Here is a 21,220-nt window from a genome sequence, read left to right as displayed (position 1 = left end):
AAAAGATAATATCACCAAGTTAGTAAAATTATTCAATGCCCGAAATAAAACTTGGGACCTCCAATCTAAGATGCAAAAACTTTACTAACGGCTAGTCACACATTGGCAACCAAATCACTTTAGTAATCATGAAATGAGGAATTAGTAAGTACCTTTAATAAAAACAAATCGTTGAAACATCAACGATAGTTTGTTATAACTTAAACTAAATCACATTTGTAATCATGAAATTAAAAATGGTGATTTCACTTCTCATACAATCTTCATATGGTGAAAACTATGCTTACGTTTTTATATCAACTATGAAATGTTCTCATATCACATAAATATTTAACCTTTTTACCTTATAAATGAAATTGACACTAATTGTAAAAATTAAAATTAAATGATCTGTTATTGGTTATTATGGACCAAATTATAATATCGTGGGATGTTTGGAACCATTGCACAATCATGAAGAAGTGAGGAAACATGTTGAGATTAAAAAGATCCACAAACTTGTATAAACAGTCAAAATGCACGGAAACTCATTTTTTTGCTACAAAATTAATATAAATGACGCAACCAATATTAATTATGTCTTATTTGGTAAAAGATCTACAAATACAAAAGTATATTTGAGATGTCTCCTATAATAACTCAATCCTAACTTTTGGACTTTTGATTTGTTGGATTGAAATTACATGTAATTAGAATAGGGTAATTTTGAAGAATTGATGGATACTTTTAAATAATAAAATCTTTTTAACTTATAAATGTGTCAAATAATCTACTTTTCACTTTTTCACTTTCAAACTGAAACTTAATAAATGTTGTCTAAAATACAAAACTTAATAAAGTAATCTTGTAGATATGAATTATAAACCAAAAAATACATCAAAATATGTGTTTTCTATATTTTTCCAATAATTAGTCTTTTAACATGTAATGTTAGAAAACACACACACACATACACACACACACACACACACACACATATATATATATATATATATATATATATATATATATATATATATATATATATATGGCTAGATTAATGTATTTCTTATATTTATTGTGTACTAGAATGCGCAAATATGAATTTAGTAAAACTTAAATAATTATTTGATTAAATAAAGATGGATATTAAATGATTTACATAATTGTATGTATATTAAATGATATCCATAATTATGGAAACTAATTAAATTCGTCATTAATGTCAGCAATAAAATTCTTTCAGAATAAATTCGTATCTAGGTTTCTATATATAGATCCGTACTTTGTTTTAGGACACACTCACTTAAAGTACAATAAAGTTGCATGAAATATGAAGAACGGAAGTGTATTCTACTAGAATACACTCTCATTCTACTAGAATACAATCTCATTCTTCTAGATACGAATTTATTCCAAAAGAATATTGTTGATGACATTAATGATGAATTTAATTAATTTCCAGAAAAAAGAATAATAATTATGGAAATCATTTAATATCTATCTTTTTTTGATTAAATAATAATTTAATTTTTACTAAATTCTTATTGGTGCATTTAAGCACACAATAGATGTGAGAAACATTTGAACTTACATCTCTCTCTCTCTCTCTATATATATATATATATATATATATATATATATATATATATATATATATATATATATTAGCCTTAATTATTGCTATTTAGAACTAAAAGGTACTTATAATGCTTAAATTTAGATTTTAAAAGTATAATTGTTACTAGAGAGGAAAGGAAGCAAAAAGATTGGAGTTGGAGCTGGATTGCAAAAAACGGAAAAGATGTTGAAGAGGCCCATTACGCCCAACTTAATGGTTGTACGCCCATGTACTCTGGAATTGTCGAGTACGCTTAGCGTAATGTAACGCCCGTAGATCAAGGCTAGTCAATTTAGAGACGATAAGCGTCAAAAATGACTTTTTGATGAAATATTATTTAGAATGAGTGATCTTAACTAAGTTATAGTATATTTTACAAGGATTCCGTACATATAAAGAACGCCGAAATCCGAGTTATAACGAAGAAGTTATGATATGTTGAAGTTTCGCGACAAAACCGGCACGACGTCGAATGACGTAAAATACGAATTTAAGATAGAACAATATCTAGGCTTAGTAATCTAAACAAAAGTTGAAGAGTTCGTTAAACCGAGAGCGTGCATAAAAAGAACGCTCAAATCTGACTTCGTATGAGGAAGTTATGATTTTCTGAAGTTTCGACTTAGCAGTATGCAGTCCGAATACTCGATTTGAGATCGAGGGGTTTTTAGCCGAAACAATCTAAACAAGAATCGAAGATCTCGTTAATAGTAGTGAAACGATAAAAATATAGGCGAAAACGGACGTCGGATGAAGAAGTTATGAATTTATAACGGAGTTTTCCTGTCCCGGCCTACTAAAAATAATATATAAGTAATATATTTATAATATATTAAAAATAAAGTCAAGATTAGCCAACGGAATCTAAACGAGAGTTGTAGATCATAATCTCACCTACGCGTCGATATAAAGAACGTCGAAAACGGAGTTCGTATGCGAAAGTTATGAATTTCTGAAGTTCGGGGCGCGAAACCCCAAAACTGTCAGATACCACGATATGGCAAGCAGTGCCACGACGTGGCAAGTCTTCTGACACCTCCTGAAGTCCCCCAGACGCAACTTTCGATGACGCATGCAGTGACGACCAAGCCCACGACGTGGAAAAACGTGTCACGACGTGGGAAGGGCAAATTTTGCCCTATAAAGAGATTTGAAGGGCCAGCCGTTTAGGGTTGCTATTTTCTCTCCTCTCTCTCCCGTTCTACCTCAATTGACGTGTAAAAAAGTACCCCCAAAGCCCCGATATCATCCCGAGACCCGAAGCGAGTCCCGAAGCCCGAAGATCCCGAGAAGAAAAGAGTTTCTGAGTCGAAGCTCTGCCTGCGAGAAGCCCGGTTTTGTGAAGATCTTCCAGATCTACCGAAGAATACTACTTTTAAAAGCCGTAGTGCTGTCCGATCATCTTCTGATCAAGTGAGTGTGTGGTTACTTTCTTCTAACACATAAATATAAGCTTTAGCTAGTACACAGAAGTGTATACCATGATTCTTCTGTCTATCAATAACTGCATGCATTGCGCGGTGGATGTGAAGATGTAGACCATTATCTCGGCAATAATGAGCCAAGCTAGTATTTGCAGTGAATCCCCCTGTTAGGTAGTCATGCATTACGATAGGAACTCCCAATTCTATGGCAAATATATCCCTTTTCATCATTTCTTCGCATGTAAATTGTATATGTATTTTATATCTACAAATGTGCCGGGTGGAACATGGGTAGATGAAATAGCAGCGACTATGAGACGTAGTGCCTATTGAGTAAAGCCTTGGTAACGATGCGACTTCGTGCCTATTGAGTAAGCTTTGGTGACGATGCGACTTCGTGCCTATTTGATAAACCTTGGTGACGATGTGACTTCGTGCCTATTGAGTAAACCTTGGAGACTATGTAACTTAGTGCTTATTGATAAACCTTGGTGACGATGTGACTTCGTGCCTATTGTATAAACCTTGGTGACTATGGAGTTAGCGCCTGATAACTATGGATTTAGTATATGATAGATAAACTTTGGCAGCAATGGACTTCGTGCCAATTCCTTAGGAATGAATGAATGAAGGATAGTGGATTCTTAGGGTAAACCCTTGAGAAAATAAAGTAGATATGGGGATGGGTATTTGGGTTGATTGTTTGATAATTTAATATAATAAATGTATTATTGTGGGTTGAAAACCCTATATGCTCACCAGGCTCCCAAGCCTGACCCACTCAGTTTTCTTTGCATTACAGGTAATGGCACAAGGGTATAAGTTGGTGGACTTGACGCGAGATTTTGGATTATAGATCAATAGTTATAAATAACTGTTGTAAGGTCTATTTTATATTGTTTATGCTCTTGGTCTGTATCGGAAAATGACATCTCGAGATTTTGTTATTTAATGAAAATAGATTTCTTTAAGAAATGCTTTGATAAATTTTATTTTATCATATTTTATTTTGGGAACAAATTCCGCAACTCTTTTAATCAAAGGATTACTCTGATTTTATAAAAACAAAGCATAAACAAATCGATATTTTCTGGCCGTGAAATTGGGGATGTCACACGTAATGAGTCGTATGCCCAATGTGCTGGGCTAGGTGTCCGGATCCAGATGGCGATTATTTTCTTAGTACACCTCGCATAAACCGACTTACACCCAGCGTACGTAAGTCAATTCAAAAACTGTAATTGTGATTTTTAGCCAAATTAAGGGGAGAACTCGATTTTTATTGAACATTGGTCGACAAGTAAACTTCCTTCTGCGGTTTTGAGAGTCTAAAAGGAGGACGGAAGGCCGTTAAGCTGATAGGAGTGAAGATCTGAAGGATTAGGGAGTAGATTCATGCCAGATTAGCATTCCACTTTGATTCTATTATGTGTTATTTTCTGATTTGGGTCTTATAACCTTTTACTTTGTGTTTATGATTGAATGAATCTTTAAGTTTATGGTTTAATTGCTATTTAGGTTGTTTGCACTATTTAATTTATTTTGTCAAGTTTGATTGAAAGATCCGTATGTGTTAGAGATTTTTACTTTATTCCATATTGCTGAATTAATAGAGTTGAGATGACCATTTTAACTGTGTTAATTTGAATCATAGTTGTCAATGACCATTGGTGATTATGACTAGAGTTGGAAAAAAACCTAGGGTTAGGAAATAAAGTGGTGAACTTTAATGTGTGTGCATCAGTAGATGATTATTTTGTGCATAATTTAACTCTTATGACCATTAGGGTTAAATAAAATCAAATCTTGCTTAATACAAACTAAATACTGATTTTGCATGATTGTTTGTTCACTTGATCAATGAATTAATAGTTGTGTTGAAATCAAAGGATTAGTAGTCATGACCATGATGTTAGTTATATTAAAAATCGATGAATAATGAATAAATATCCGTTGTATTAGTAGTTAACCATAGTAACGTTTAGTATGCCTTGCGTACAAAACCGAGGATCGCAACTACAACTTATTAGCATAACATGTACATCTAACATACATTTAGAGAACGCCACATGTTCGTCAAGCAATAGTGATTCCAGAACTGACCCACACTTAGCACGCCCACGTACTTAGGCCATACGCTCAGTGTAAATCATGGACACATGTTATATTGTTCTTCCTTATTTCTTTCCACTTTCACTTCTTTTCCAAAACACGTTGTAACGTCTTGTACTCAATGAAAGCTTCGATTTTTCTTCTTTCTTTGTTGAATTCTACATTAAATTATGATTGTTGTGAACCCTTTTGCTTAAATTTGTGTGTAATTTCATGTAGTTCACTGCATTGTGAGAGATTAGAAATCTAGGGTTTATACCATTCTTGATTTAGGGTCGATTTTTCATGCAATTGGTACTACATAATACTTAAATGGAGTGATTAAGACCCTAAGAACTAAATCTTTGGACTGATTTTGGCCTAAAATCGATGAACACCCCTGCGAATTGCGCCTCTTGGCATACTCCCAATGTACGCAGGACGTACGCCCAACATACATTGGTGTGTCCAACACTCTATTTTTTTTCTTTAAATTGTTTAATGTTGTTTCGGTGGTGGCTGTTTTGTGCTTAATTTTTGCAGATTTTGGCTAGAGGAAATCAAAGAAGAAACCAACCTCCCGAGGAAATAACCAATCACCGCCTTTTGCAATTCCCACAATCTTTGAACGAAGGAAATCATGCTAGATATCAAGAAAGACTCAATTTATTGCTCACCAAAGAAATAGATACCACGTCATCATTCAATTGGGGATTGGCATCCCAAACTAGACTTGATGAATTAATCCGGAATTTTTTTTTTTGCAATACACCCACTTGGACGCGAGTGGAGTGCCTTTGTTTGTGTGCCGAGGTTGGGACAGATTGTTCAAGATACAGGAACTTGTTTGTCGGGTATTTTTGTTGGAGTTTTATTCTATAGTTTCCTATGATCCTAGGAAGGCCCCTGATGATAGGACAACCTTTTCCTTTTGACTTGGTGGAGTAAGTAGGGAGTATAGTGCAATTAAGCTTGTCGTGAGAGTGGGGATTTATACTATGAATGATACGAGGAGTGTCCACTTCCCGACATTCCTTGCTGATTGTGTTATGGGATAGCCTATTGATTACAACGAAAATACATTTTGGGCTGAGATTATAGGAGGAGTGTATATATCGTCAACCGCAAGAGGAAGCATGATTCACTCCACCACTTATAGATTATTGCATTGCTTGATCTCCATTTCTCTCACACATCACAAGAATAGTGAAAGAGTGCCTTCTTCTGATTTGTTCTTCCTATGGATGCTTGTTACAACAGGGAGGCACCTGAACCTCCCAATTTCTTTAGTTACTAATAGGGGAGGAGAGTCAGGGGGTTTCGATAGAATAGCCCAATTTGTGGTGGGCACTTCATCACATGTTTGGATAGATCTTATTCATTATTGACGAGAGATATCACGAGATCGATGGTGTTTTATGACGCGATGTAGATGACTTTCCAGCTGTTGGAGTTGATGAGAGTACTTAAACATGGTGAGAATGGTATTTTATGGATACGACCAGATGATGTGGCTCACGAGGAGGGTGTAGTTGAGCCAAAGCCTGAGAGACAAGGGAGACGTAGACCTGATCCACAAGGAGCCCAACAGGGACCATGGCCGGAGATCGATATTGTTCACCAATATCAGCGTATGGATGTTCCATATCATCATATGGATGACCGATTTGATTACGTGGAGACTAGGCAGCTGTGGTTTGAGGGGGCTTTGATTGGATTCTTTGCTTCACATGGTTATCATCATCCAATTTCCTTTCCTCCACCATATGTATAGAGAGGGTGATGGAGCAGGGCCATCTGGGACGCATCATCGGACGACAACGATGATGAGTGACCGGGTTATCATTTTTAGTTTATTTTTGTTTTATTGGACTTAGTTTTATTTTTATTTTGGTGTGTATTTATCTTGTTTAAATTAGGATGTTTTATTTATTTTTGGTTTATGTAATTTTGTTTTCCATGTTGATGCTCTTTGATCTTTTAAATTTTTGCAGAATTTTCGCCCGTAGAAAGTTGGCAATAAGTTCAATCGCTAGGATCAACTGTTGTTTTATCACAAGAGAAAAAGTTGTATGAAAGCTTGAAGTTGAAAATAGAAAGCCACCACTTCCAATAAGTGTGGGGTGTGCGTCGCTTTAGTGATGGATTATTTTTTTTGGAAGAGTGGTGTTTCTATCTATACATTGATTCCTGTGACATGGAAGAGCTGTTCCCACGACATGGAGTTTTATTTTGACGCAAAGCAGAAGTATCATCCTGGCTGACACGACATAGTTGAAACTTTCCTATGTCGTGGGGGAGCTTTTTATCGCGAGACGAAGCTGCCATTCTAGACACCACAATGTGGTTAACACTTACCACGTCGTGGTTATGCTATTATTCTCAATTTAGTGTTTTCCTCATTTGGCAACACAACGTGGTCGACACTTTCCCACGTCATGGTCTCTATACATTGCATTAGTTTGCAATCATTTGCACCACATTTTAGAAGTCGATGTTCTAGGTTTTATTTTCTGGCACATTCAGAAGCATCAATTTCAGTTTCTAGTCTTCTAACAATTTTTTGGAGCAACTTTTAGCAGCCCCATTCGATCTCACAGCTTCTACCCTAGGGGATTTTGTTCTTTTTTCTCCCTTTTTAACAGCTTCTATGTGCTTAAATAGTTTTATGCATACAATGAGGACATTCTATGAAATAAGTGTAGGGCCGGGGGTCGAAAAATGAATTTATGTTTAAATTGGAAAATTAAAAAATGTTAGATCAGGAAAATCTAAAATTTTATAAACTTAAAAAATGGTTTAATATGAAATCTAGTGAATTTTAAACACATAAAATGCAAATATTGTGTGGGATGATCCGATGCGAGCTCAACATTTACCAGAACCAATATATGTTATAGTGTATTTGTGACTTCCCATTCCTAGTGAAAAGTCATGAGATATGAAAGGTAATATGGTAGTTTGTATGATATTATAAGTTTTGTAGCATATACCTGAAATCTATTCAGGAAAGTTTATGTAGTCATTGCATTTAGACTCATGCCTCTAACAAATAAAGGTTGTGTAACACCCTGACTCTCAGGTATAAACTTTACAGCCTTATATTCATTTTGAAATGTATACTCGACGAGTTGGATGCTCTGACTCGTTGAGTACGAACAAACTTGGTCGCGTGTCTTAAGTGACAAAGTCAACGAGTTGAAGGACACAACTCGATGTGTTAGAGCTGGAGGATGAAACCCAAATTTTCAGGGTTTTGCACCCTATTTTAAGGTTCATTAGCCTCCTTATAGTCCCCCTTGAGCTCAGAAACCCTAAATCGTATTTACTCTCCATATTTGTATGTTATTAAGTTTGTAAGGTGGACTTTGGTGAGAAGACCTTGAAGCCCAAGGAGCTTGGAGCAAGGAGAAATTGTGGATCCGAATTCTACTCCATCTGAGCATCACTTTGAAGGTAACAAATCGTTACCTTGGCTCTCTCTTAGCTAGATCTCTTCATGCACGGGTTTAGAGCCCTTTCTAGTGTATTGTTGTAGTATTTCCGGAGTTGGGGCAAGATTTGAGGTTGCAACTTCAGATCTGGACTCCTTTAGCCCCTTATTGTCACAAAGTTGTAGTCTTTGTAAAGCTGTGGCCTTCCCCTTCCCTTAAACTTCTTCTTTAGCCTAGTTTTGACTCTTAAGGCCTTTCATGCACGTAAAGTTTGCAACTTTATATGGTAACTAGGCCCTAGGAGGCTAGATCTATCAATTGGATCTTTGGAGTAGCTTAAAATCATCTAGACAAGAAATGGATTGCATGAACTCGACGAGTCGGATAAGCCAACTCGACGAGTTGGGAAGGGTTTTCACGTTCTTTAGTTTCTGCATGGACTCGACGAGTCAGTAAGAGGACTCTACGAGTCAGTTAGGGTTTCACGACTTCTCGAGTTATGGAAGGACTCGACGAGTCAGTGAGCTGCACTCGACGAGTTGGGTCATCATGGACTGTTGACCTTGACCGTTGACTTTGACTATGACCAAGGCTTGACCAAGTTTGAATTACGGGGGACATTTTGGGTGATTTGGGAATTTATGGAAAAGGGTCATTGGTAGGTGTATGTGTTGAATTTGGAGCTGCAATTGGTGGAGTTTGACTTTATCACTTCGAGCTACTTGTGAGGTGAGTTGTCCTCACTATACTAATAGGGTCGAAGGCACTAGTGTCGACCCTTTACAAATTTGTATATGGTTTAGCATGATATGCTTATTGATTTATATCCTGGTAGTTAGGATGGTGATATGCTTAGTGACCTTGTTAGGTCGGTATCCTTGTATATAAGATGATGCTATGTTAGTGACTGGTTAGGTCTATATCATGGTTATAAGATGTTGCTATGATTAGTGATCTGTTAGATCAGTTTGATTGTTATATATGCTAGTGTATGATATTTATGAGCACATGTTTGTTTGATTGGAGGTTGGGTTGAGGCGGTCATGCTTTGTGCTGAAGGCCAACATACCCAGGGTGGTCTAGATAAACTGAAGGCCCTGCTAAGGGGTTCAGTCAGGCCTATGGCCCGGCGAGCAGTCCGAATAGGCTGTAGGCCCTACGAGGCGGTCTAGACGTGCCGAAGGCTCGGAGAGCGGTCCAGATAGGCTGAAGTCCTGCGAGGAGGTCCAGTCAGGTTGAAGGCTCATTGTGCATTTTGTTTGCTTATATGTTATTGATATGTTTTATGGTGTTGGTATTTTGGGGTAACTCACTAAGCCTTCGAGCTTACATTTATCGATTATTTTTTAAGGTACTTCTAATGATCACGTGAAGGTGAATGCGAGATCATACAGCTCCTCATATTTCATGATTTTATGATTTGATTATGGGATACTCTGATATTATACTATTTTGAAAAAAAGTTTTGAAATAATCACTCACCACTAGAAAAATAGCCTTTTACGACGTGCAATTAATGACGCACACTGATAGAGGACGCGCATTTGCGCGTGCCCTAAAAATTAATGTTAGTTTTCCAAAATTTGAAGGATAGATAACACTCATTTTTGTGTACCATAAAATTAGTGTCAGAAAAAAAATATGGAGGGCACGTACAAAAAAATGTGCGTCGTGTAACTGTGTCGCTTTATATTTTTTTTTAAGGAAACACGCGTTTTAGGGGGGAAAATAAAACCCAAAAAATTAACCCCCCCCCCCCCCCCCCGCCTATTCATCCCAAAAATTCCACGCCTCTTCAAATTAGGGCCTTCGTCTTCATCCATAGCTTCCTCAATTCCTCGATCCATCACCTCCACCAAAAACCTAATTCTCAGTTCCAACAAGTTCTTACACTCTTAATTCGATCCTAATGAGCTGGGGATTTAGGGTTCTTACCTCCCAGTTATCAATTTGAGCCGATGATTTAGGGTTCATAAATCCGACCCTAATTTTTTCTATCTCACTCTCGTATTTCCATCTCATCCCTCTCGCCTGGTTCAAAACACGTAAGGGGCAACGAGGGGTTGTTGTCTAAGACGCTACAGGTGGAGGTGCAGGAGAAGACGTAAAGGGAGATGGAGTTTAACTCGGGCGGCAGCGGAGGTGCACGAAGCGGTGGGAATGACGTGGAGCTGTTGTCTAAGACGTTACAAGTGGAGCATAAGCTGTTTTACTTTGATCTCAAGGAGAATCCACTCGGTCGTTACCTGAAGATTTCGGAGAAGACGTCGGTGACAAGGTCCACCATAATCGTACCTTTCAATGGAATCTCTTGGTTCTTTAATATCTTCAACTACTACGTCACTTCTAATGACCAAGATATTTCTAGCAAGGAACTTCAGCTTGATAGCAAGGCAATTTATTATATTACACATTACACATACTATACATACACTTTCATATTTATTATTCTGCAAAATGTGGATTGACTTTCTTAGTTTCTTCAACAATTATCATAGATTTTTCTTTCAAATAACCTTCATATCTGTCCAATTACCTTTCTGATTAGGGTTCTTTCTTCAAGTGTTTTACTTTGACATTGGGGAAAACAGGAGGGGTCAGTTTCTCAAGGCACGCAGTTGTGTAATTATGGTTTCAGTATGCTTAAAAACGTGGAAGCTTGTAGGTTTTTCTGTTTGTGCCTGTATAATCATGTAGGAATCACTTGTGTGTACTTGTATTGCAATATGAATATACCTAAAGAGAATGAAATAATGTTTGTTCAGATTGCTAATCTTCACTAGGGGTATATTTGTCCGAAAAAGATCCTATTTTGATGCCATCACAAGATTCACGGCTGTCTGTGGGTACTATTAGACGTGAGGTTGGGAGTAAAGTCTGGGTTTATGATAAATTGCATAAGAAAAGACGCCAAGTAACTCTGAGAGTAGCTACTGATACACGAGATCGCAGGAAGACAGAGATCTCATCCTTCATCAACTTCATCCATCAGAAGGATGCACATATTGCTATGAAAGTGGTAGAACAGATGCTTTATTATAAAGCGCCTATCTATACTGTTCACAACAACTTTATAAGTTCCACCAGGCGCAAGGCAAATGATTTTGCTCAAGGCTCAAGGCATAAAGGCTCTTATTCCTTCTGCATTGGTCTCGGAGGGCCCTCGCTCTAAAGGGTTGATGGCAGCTATCCTGCTCTGTCAGAGATAATTGGAATGGAAAAATCAATATCACTAAAAGAAAATGGGTATAAAAACTTATTAGATACCATGGACCGCGGTATCTAATAAGTTCTACCTACTATTGGATTTGAACCAATGACTCCCGCCGTATGAAAGCAATACTCTAACCGCGGTCTTTGCGACAACCGTGTGAATCACTACACTACTTGACTTGATTCACACAGTTGTCGCCGGTTGACACAAGGTGTTTTATATACACCGTATTCCTTTTGTATTCGTAAGAACTTTTCTGGAATTTAACTAGAGGTTAACGTAAATGAACCATAACTATGTAGCCCTATTCCTAATAGATTTACCCCAAAATAGCATATCCAAATTATAAGAAAGCCTAGAGTCGCCACAATTGCGGAATTTGCCCCCTGAAAATTTTTATTTGTTCGAATATGCAAATAAATTGCGAGTTGCAGTTGAACAAATTCAAGAGACCCCTCTTGTGATCAAATCGACTTCTTGTGAGAACTTTTTTTTTAATTTATTTAATCACCATTTTTTTATCATCTTGTTTTGTATTTGAAATTATTTTTTATTTAATGTAAATTAATTGTATTTATGAATGGTTAAACATGACAGTTGGTTCTGAGCAAAGGAAGGTGGGACCCAGTGAGCTTCAGGGAGTGAGGAAGAATGTGGTTTCAGAGTCATCTTCACGACCAGGATCATCTTCTCATGTATCCTTTTCCATTTCCAGGCCTTTATCAAATTATAATAATAGGATGCAACCTGTCATCTTTAATTTAATTTTTTAGTAGAGTTAGGAACTAACTCTGTTTTTTTTTACTTGTAGATTGCTCCTGTTATTCATGAATGGACATATGATGCAATGTGCCATGATTTACTTGAAATGGATGGAAATAAATATGTTCACGTGGTTAGTATAGTGTACATTGTTTATTATTATAAAATCTTGTTAGTGAATTTTTTTATATTATTATTGTATTATACGTCAAGTAATTATACTGCTTAGGTTTCAAGCAAAACAGGTGATGTTTATGAAAGGAAAGAAGTCCTTTTAGAGGATCATGATCCAGTATGGCTGGAGCTCCGACATTCCCATATAGCAGATGTATGTCTTTTTTAGATTTTTTATTTATTTGGATTTGGTTTTTAATAAAATATATAATTATATAGCTTTTGATCAATGGTTCATTGTCAGGCTAGTGAACGCTTGCATGACAAGATGACAAATTTTGTGTCCAGAAATAAAGTTGCTCAGATGCATGGCAGGTCTGTTTGTTTGTTTTTTCTAGTATGAATGAGACCAAAAGACCATTTTACCCTTACAATTCAACAAACATTTGTAATATTCATGAAATTTAACATGAATATTATGAGAATAAATTACCATGTAAATTGTTGTTGTATACATAAGGTCTGTTTTTTTCTTTCTAGAATGAATAAAGTGTCTGAATGAGACTAAATGACCATTTTACCCTTTTAATTCAACAAACATTCATAATTGTTTTTGTAGAGATGGTGGGGAGATGTCTACTCGTGACTTGCAAAAGATGGTTCAAGCATTGCCACAATATAAGGAACAAATGGACAAAGTATCCCTCCATGTTGATGTAAGTCTCTAGGGTATTTGTTTGTTTTTTTTAAATAAATAAATAAATAAATCCAGGTTTATGTTGATATAATGGTCAACTATGTATGATATTAGTTTGATTGAAACAGCTTGCTGGAAAGATTAATGGTATTATCAGGAAGATGGGGCTTAGAGACGTGGGGCAATTAGAGCAAGACATTGTCTTTGGAGATGCAGGAACAAAAGATATCATTAAGTTTCTCAAAGAACAAGTGAGCAAACAGCATGAATTAATAATTTATTATATGCATTCCACATGTCATGTCCATAATTGTAATGTTGTATGTTGTTGCTTCATGCAGGATGCAATAGATGAACAAAAGATCCGATTATTAATGATATATGTAGCAACTCATCCCAAGGAATTTGAGACTAATAAACTTGCAAAGATATTGGAGGTGAGGATCTTTTTTTTCTTTCTATTACAACATTGTATTTTTGTTATCAAGGCATTGTAGTTTGTAAAATATACCCAATAACATCATTTTTTTAATATTCAATTAGCAGATTTGCTTCCTGAAGATATGAAGGCAATTTACAATATGAGATTTCTGGAGTCAGCACCAGATAGTATGAACAACTCAAACAGTGGCTTCCCACTAAAATTTGACAAGGTGTAATTATACTTGTTGATTATAATCATATCATCCTACTTTAATGTTTGAACATGTTTGACCAGTCAATCTGTTTCTCTTCAGAAGAGGCGTGGTCTTAGAAAAGATCGTCCTGCTGAAGAAGCGGCTTGGCAGTTATCACGCTTTATCTATCTTGAATAAAAAACCTGATCTATGGATCTAATCTAAAAGCTCATGTTCAAGATAAAAATGGTATCCAAGCAGAACTTGAAGAAGAAATAAAATTCCAGAAATATTTGAATAATAATTTGAGTATAGAATTGAATAAAACTCAAGAATCAAATCTTGAGCTAGTTTCTATCCTCCAGGAACTGGACAAACAAATAGAACAACAGAAATTGGAGAAAAATAGTATCGAGGCATCAGAACAATCAGTAGTTGATGAAGACAATGTAGAAGAGCATACATGGGTAGAAGTGTCAAGAATCACAACAAAAGACAACTTTAGACTTGAGCTTGAACTGTAGAAATTTCAGGAATCACAAGAAAAGTTGAAAATCCCATGAGAGGTATGATTATGAAACAGAGAAATTAACTTTTAACTTTTAACTATTAATCTTAATTCTTAAATCTTAATCTCTTAATTAAGGTTATTATCTAGTTTTATTAGCTGGTCTGTCTTCACCCTGTTCATAATTATGCTATTATTGCATATGACCCTTTTGCCCTTGGAGCCACTGGTGCCTTAGTTGTACGAGCTGTTGTACTTCTTCCTTGTAGGCAAATTTACATAATCTTATTGGTGGCCATTTTTCCAATGAAAAATGATCGTAACACTTATGGAGAATTGTGTGTAAACTTGTATGAGTTCTGATCATAGCACTTATGGAGAGTACTGTTTATATATCTTTCACACCACACATCTCTCTGAACACAGTATAATCTATTTTTGTATCTTTTTTTCCTCTCCTCCTAAATCTTGCACAATGAATCAAAAACCCTATCTTTATATAATTTAAAAATTCAAATCTTTTGATTTCCTTTTCTTGAATATACGAGTCTAAATAGCATGGTAGCAGATCAAATGAATTCTTGTTGTTGTTCACTTAGCTGCACTAGAGATGGAACAAGTGATGCCCCTGCTCTACATGAGGTAATAATTACAGCTCTTTCATGATTAATTTAATTATTTTTGCTATATTTTTATGATTTCTATTTTTTGAAATTGAAATTGTAGGATGATATTGGTCTTGCTATGGGCATCCAAGGAACTAAAGTTGCAAAAGAAAGTAGTGATATCGTAATCTTGGAAGATAATTTCGCTTCCATTGTAAAGGTCTGATATCTTCTGTTTCTAGGCTTTATGTTGGTATAGAAAACGCTTCAAAAGTATTATTATTATTATTATTATTATTATTATTATCATTATTATTTGAGATTAATGTGTTTCTTCGGCATGCAAACGTACAAAAATTTATTCAGTTCCAACTCGCTGTAAATGTGGTTGCCCTTGTGATTAATGTTGTGGCAACTGTTTCTTTAGGGGATGTCCCCCTTAATGTAGTGCAAGTCTCTTTTTCTCTCAATCTTGTCAAAATATCAAAGATCAATAATAATATGATAAAGGCAACTTACTTTGTATCATTGTACTTTGATTGAGATAAACCAAAGAAATTTAATATATGAATATTTCTTTTCTCGACAGTGTTGCTCATTTATTGGAGTCACGTGGAATGATTGATGAAGCTTTAGCAGTTGCTACAGATCCTGATTATAGATTTGAACTAGCTATTCAGCTTGGTAAACTAGAGATTGTGAAGGTAAGCAAAAGATATTCCAATACTTGACTTTATGAATTATAATTAATAATAACATTTGTTTGTGTATATAGGATATCGCATTAGTAGCACAAAGTGAGTCGAAATGGAAGTAGTTGGGTGAATTAGCAATGTCTACTGGACTGGTATGTGTCATTTTCAATATATTTATTTTTGGTTTTAGATAAATAAATCTAAAATAATAATAATTTATAAAACATTGCAGTTGGAAATGGCTAAATTGCAATGTAGCTACAAGACCATCTACTAAAGCAAGGTTGGTGTAAGAGTTGATGACGAGAACATTGTTCTAAGACCTTTAGTGAGTTATGATGATGTCCCTTAATAGCAATGTAGTATTAGGTTATATAGTTAGGGATGATTATTTGTATTTGACATGTTAGTGCAATGAATTATCTTTCTTATTTATTGTATTTTATTTTGTATTTTGTATGACATTAACTTTTGTGCAATGGATTGTATTTTTTGTAAATGGTATTTTATTTTCTATTATAAGACATGAAATGAAAATTTAATTTGAAAATTAGTAAATCTATAAATAATTTTTTAAAAAAAATATAAAAATTACGATACGTAAAAATGTGTGTCATCTTCATTTATGACATGGCCTTTTTTGACAAAGACTTTATTGATACACATTGCGTGTCATAAATGCGCGTCGTCTCTAGAGGACGCGGAAAAGCACGTCGTCTCTCGTTATGACATGGCCTTCCTTGACACGCATTTGCGTGTCATTTGAGCGTTTTACGACGCGCAATGAGCGTCGTAAAAGGCTGTTTTTCTAGTAGTGACTTGTTTTGAAATGTTTTAAAAAGTTTGAATTTGGCATGTTACAAGTTGGTATCAGAGCCTTGGTTTGAGTGAATTGGAGGAAACAGTCGTGTGTCTCTAGTCTGAAACTAAGGACAAGATTTTAAAACTATTTTCTTTAAATGTTTTCAGAATAATATAGGAGGATGCAAGTGTACGATCAGTCGGAGCTCGCGGATAGACCCCAAAATACCTTACAGATTAACTGATTATGTGATATGATAGAACAACATGCTAGTACTAGGCTAGGGATTTTTAGGGATTGCATGATAGAATTTCCTGCTTGTATTATGCCTGATAGCCTAAGCTTTTTCCGTATATGAAATTGACATCGTTACTGTAGTTGCTTAGTGTATGCATCAAGTCCGTACATAATTAAGATCTTATAGCCTGAGAATGTTTGGTTTAGCCTTATTTCTTGTTCGTTTTTTTATGAATGGCTTAGGGTAGGATCGCGTATTTGAAAGTCTATAGGATCCAACGTTATGTATGGTTAGCATACACGAGTGTTGCAGGGTTGGTGGAAGCTTCATGGATGGGTTGTTTAGGATGAGTCCGCTAGTATGAGATATTTAGCCTTCCTCTGGGAGTCAGGATTGAGTGTATGTCATACTTACGTATAGTTTTAGGGCATTGTGATGATACTTTAGACAAATATGGGTAGGCGTAGAAGGTGGTATGGGCCCATACTAATAAAAGCATAGGACCTATACGCGTAGCAAGGAAGTCACAATCCCTAGGGTTTTGTTGGAGGTTGGTTCCCGGATTGTTATATGGAATATCTGATATTTTCCTGGTATATTTTTTTAGCATGGTGGTTAATCGATGATTTGTGACTCGATCCAGGTCAGGAACAGGAGACGACGGACAGGAGGCACCTACAGTGCCCGAGACTATCGGCCAAATGGGGCCGGATGAGGTGGACGCCAGGATCCGGGAAATCCTACATGATGAGGTGGCTGCGATGTTATGGGCTCAGTTACTAGAGATGTTTGGTTCTATCAAGACCATCATGGTGGAGTATTTCAACGATCGTTATACAACCCTCACTGAGGCGGCTGCCACAACAGCCATAATGGCTGTAACGGCGGCAGGGGTAAGAGCCAATCGAGATTTTTAGTATCGAGACTTTGACAACACAAAGCCCCTTACTTTTGATGGGACTCAGGACCCCATCAAATCCATTAGGTGGATATCTAACGTGGAGGGGTGTTTCTTCACGTGTTCATGTCCTACTGACTAGAAGGTCAGATGTGCCCTGAACCTATTGAGGTCTGCAGCAAAATAACCAGATCGTATTCTGATGATCAGAGAGCCGCATTTACTAGGGAGCAGTTCTGGGATATGTTCCACGCTCACTACATTCCACGGGTCGAGCAGGAGCGGTTAGCTCAAGAGTTTCTGGATTTGATACAGGATGGTGAGACGGTGACGAAGATCACCCGCATGTTCAGGGAGAGAGCAATGTTCTGCCCGGAGTTTGCTTCTGAGCAGGCTCAGATGACACGTTATCTGAGCATGCTCAAGACTGACATCCGTCAGTTTGTTGCTACTCAACGATGTGATACCTTGCTGGAGTTACAGGAGGCCGCTAGGCAACATCAGTTGGAGATTGAGCTGTAGTTGAGGGAGTAGCGGCAAGTCCCGGCATTGTCACAGCCAACGCCGAAGCGGTCTAAGACCGCTGATTCCAAGTCAGGGGGACAGCAGGGCCACACTTGTGGCAAGCGCGGAAAGGGTCACTCGTGGGTTTGCAAATTCAGCAGCTCATGCCGCAAATATAGCAGGGAGGGGCATTATGCGAAGGATTGTCGCCAAACAGCCCCGACTCAGGATATGAGGATATGCTACCATTCTCATCAGGCGGTCACGTGAAGACCAACTGTCCACAACTCGCGACCAGGTCGACGCAGGCTCCAGCACCGACTACATTGAGGATTACCGACGGGAGTCAGGGTCGAGCAGCGCCCCCGAGGGCTCAGGGACACACATTCTAGCTTACAGCAGTAGAGGCCAGGGCAGTGCCAAACGTGGTTGCTGGTATGTTTATATCCCTTATTTTACTGATTATATCTGTCTTATGCTTATATGTTGTGCCTGTGATTAGGTACATTTTTAGTGAACTCTTTACCTGCCCTAGTATTATCTGACTAAGAGGCGAGTCGGTCGTTTGTTTCTATGATATTCAGTAGGGAGTTCGGGTTGCCAGTGGGAGAACTAGAGCGTCCGTTGCAAGTCTCTATCGCCAACGAACACGGAGTCTCCACTTGTTCAGTTTTATCGGGGATGCATGTTAGAGATCTTCAAAGTATCTTTTCCGATCGACTTGATTCTGATTCCCATGGGAGATGTGTGTGTGATCGTGGGTATGGATTGGATCAGTCACTTTAGTGCTATGATTGACTGTAAGGGTCAGCAGGTGGTTGTTCGAACCCCAAGTGGGGGAGAACTGATTGTCTACGGAGAGGGCACCAGATGGGATCAGGGTTTTGTTTGGCTATCAGGGCTCGACGATATACTCCGCATGGGTTTGCGGGTTACCAGAGGATTTGCCCGGAGTACCTCTGGAGAGTCAGGTTGAGTTTAGGATCGACCTAGTGCCAGGTGCGGCCCATATCGCCAAGGCGTCGTACAGGTTGGCACCACCAGAGATGCAGGAGCTGTCATCACAGCTACAGGAAATGCTGGGCAAGCAGATCATTCGTCCAAACAGTTCTCCATGGGGAGCATCAATTCTCTTCGTCAGGAAGAAGGATGGTTCACACCGAATGTGCATGGATTACCGAGAGTTAAACAAGTTGACCATGAAGAACCGCTATCTACTCCCGAGGGTAGATGATCTTTTCGATCAATTGCAGGGAGCATCTTGGTTCTCCAATATAGAACTGAGGTCCGGGTACCAACAGGTCAGGTTAGGGAGGAGTGTCTTAGGTGCATTTTATGCACCCATTTTGTAGCTTTGTTTCATAAAAGTGCATTGCATATAGGCTTAAACTCATTCATTTCGCATGTTTTTCGGGATTTTTCATGAGACAGTTTCATTTCACACATTTTTGTGATATTCCAGGGACTTTTGGAGGTCGAATCTAGTTGGAGGAGGTAAATGAGAGTTGCAGACAAAATTTCAGGACTTGCGGAGCACCGAGGGGCAAGATATCAAAGAAACGAAGATTTTGGCTTTACAAAGATTTCTACGGCCGTGTAAATGGAAGCCTTGTGTTTACGCGGGCCTTATAAATGTAGATTTCTGCGCATTGTACTTTTGTGTTTACGCGGGCCGCGTAAACGAAAGTGTTAATTTACGCGGGCCGTGTAAACGTAAATGTGGGTTTTAAAGCAGCTTTTCACCATTTAAAAGGGGGAACCGATTTTTTCTTTAGAGGGTCAACTTTTGGAGAAGAGAAGGCGATTTTCTTGAGGATTTTGGAGTTGATTAACACTTGGGAACATTTGATTTCATTTTGTAAGAACTTTAATTTCATTTTCTAGATTTGTGATCTTGTTCTAGTCATGAGTGGCTAGAACCCTAGTTTCACCAACTTCATGTCTTGACTTTTTAGTTGTGATTTCAATCATGTGATTTGATGTTTGCTTCCAATTCCTACCTAGTGAATTTGATTTTGTTTCAATTTAATGTTTGATTTTCAATTTAATGTTTGATTCTAATTGTGATTCTTATTGGCCATTTAAATTAGGGTTAGGCCATTCAAGTTATCTAATTGCAAAAAATCCGTAATTGTTTTGTGAATTGGACTAAGTAGAAAACACTAAATTGATTTCAATTGAATGAATTTAGTGTAAATCTTATTTACATACTCTTACACTCCCGAGCTTGTGAGGAGTATTGGGTGTTGTTGGGAACATTCACATAAATCTTGTTTCAACTTTTTGATTTCTATCTAAGAGCTTGGTTAGACTTAAATTAGAAGGTTAGGTTATTTCCAAAGAGCTTGTTTTGAATTTGACAACTTGGTGAATGGGAAGTGTTAGAACTTGTTAACACTTTCAAGTACCAACTTAGGTGGAATTGAGTAGATATCATTTCATCCTTGGAATCATATTGTTAAATTGTCTTTGCATAGAGTTGGAGTTCTCATAAATCCTAAATTTGTTTCATTTAATTGATCATTTAGTTATTGCTTTATCCTCTTGTTTAAATAATTGCATACCAAAACCCCATTTATGTGACCATTATTGTGTCTTCCGCAAAAAGGTATAAATATTTGTTTCGTGTCTCTGTGGATCGACCCTGCTTACCTTGTATTACATTTTTAGTGCAAAGTAGTAGTGTTTTTGCAGTCATTTTGTACCCCTTTATTTGTTGGGTTTGACACGCCTAACAAATTGGCGCCGTTGCCGGGGATACGGTGTTACTAATTGTTTATGCCAAACATTTTGTGAGCAGGTACATCTAAAAAAACCAACAAAAAAATGTCATGGAAATGAACACTCCTTACATTAAAGACCAAATTTCTGAGTTATCCCAGTTAGTTATGATGATCGAAAATGACCGAAGTGTGCAGCCCCAACCTATTCCTTATGATCTTTGCACTCAAGATGGACTACATACCAACATGTGTCCATATTTACAACGAGAATGGGATAAAATAAAAGAAATGGGA

General features: G+C 37.1%; 1 protein-coding gene across 1 annotated transcript; it reads left to right on the top strand.

The window, feature by feature from the left end:
• Positions 1–12,353: 12,353 nt before the first annotated feature.
• On the top strand, positions 12,354–14,151 carry LOC145049527 (SNARE-interacting protein KEULE-like). The gene is made up of 9 exons (XM_078997915.1): positions 12,354–12,458; positions 12,575–12,658; positions 12,755–12,853; positions 12,944–13,014; positions 13,259–13,355; positions 13,465–13,587; positions 13,678–13,807; positions 13,883–13,991; positions 14,055–14,151. The coding sequence occupies exons 1-9, from the start codon at positions 12,354–12,356 to the stop codon at positions 14,149–14,151; spliced, it is 915 nt and encodes a 304-aa protein (XP_078854041.1).
• The last annotated feature ends 7,069 nt before the right edge of the window (positions 14,152–21,220 follow it).

The sequence above is a fragment of the Lactuca serriola genome, chromosome 5 (assembly GCF_051521515.1).
Source record: "Lactuca serriola cultivar US96UC23 chromosome 5, Lser_US96UC23_V15, whole genome shotgun sequence".
Classification (NCBI taxonomy): Eukaryota; Viridiplantae; Streptophyta; class Magnoliopsida; order Asterales; family Asteraceae; genus Lactuca; species Lactuca serriola.
The sequence above is the reverse complement of the archived record's forward strand: the minus strand, read 5'-3'. Positions and strand labels throughout refer to the sequence as shown.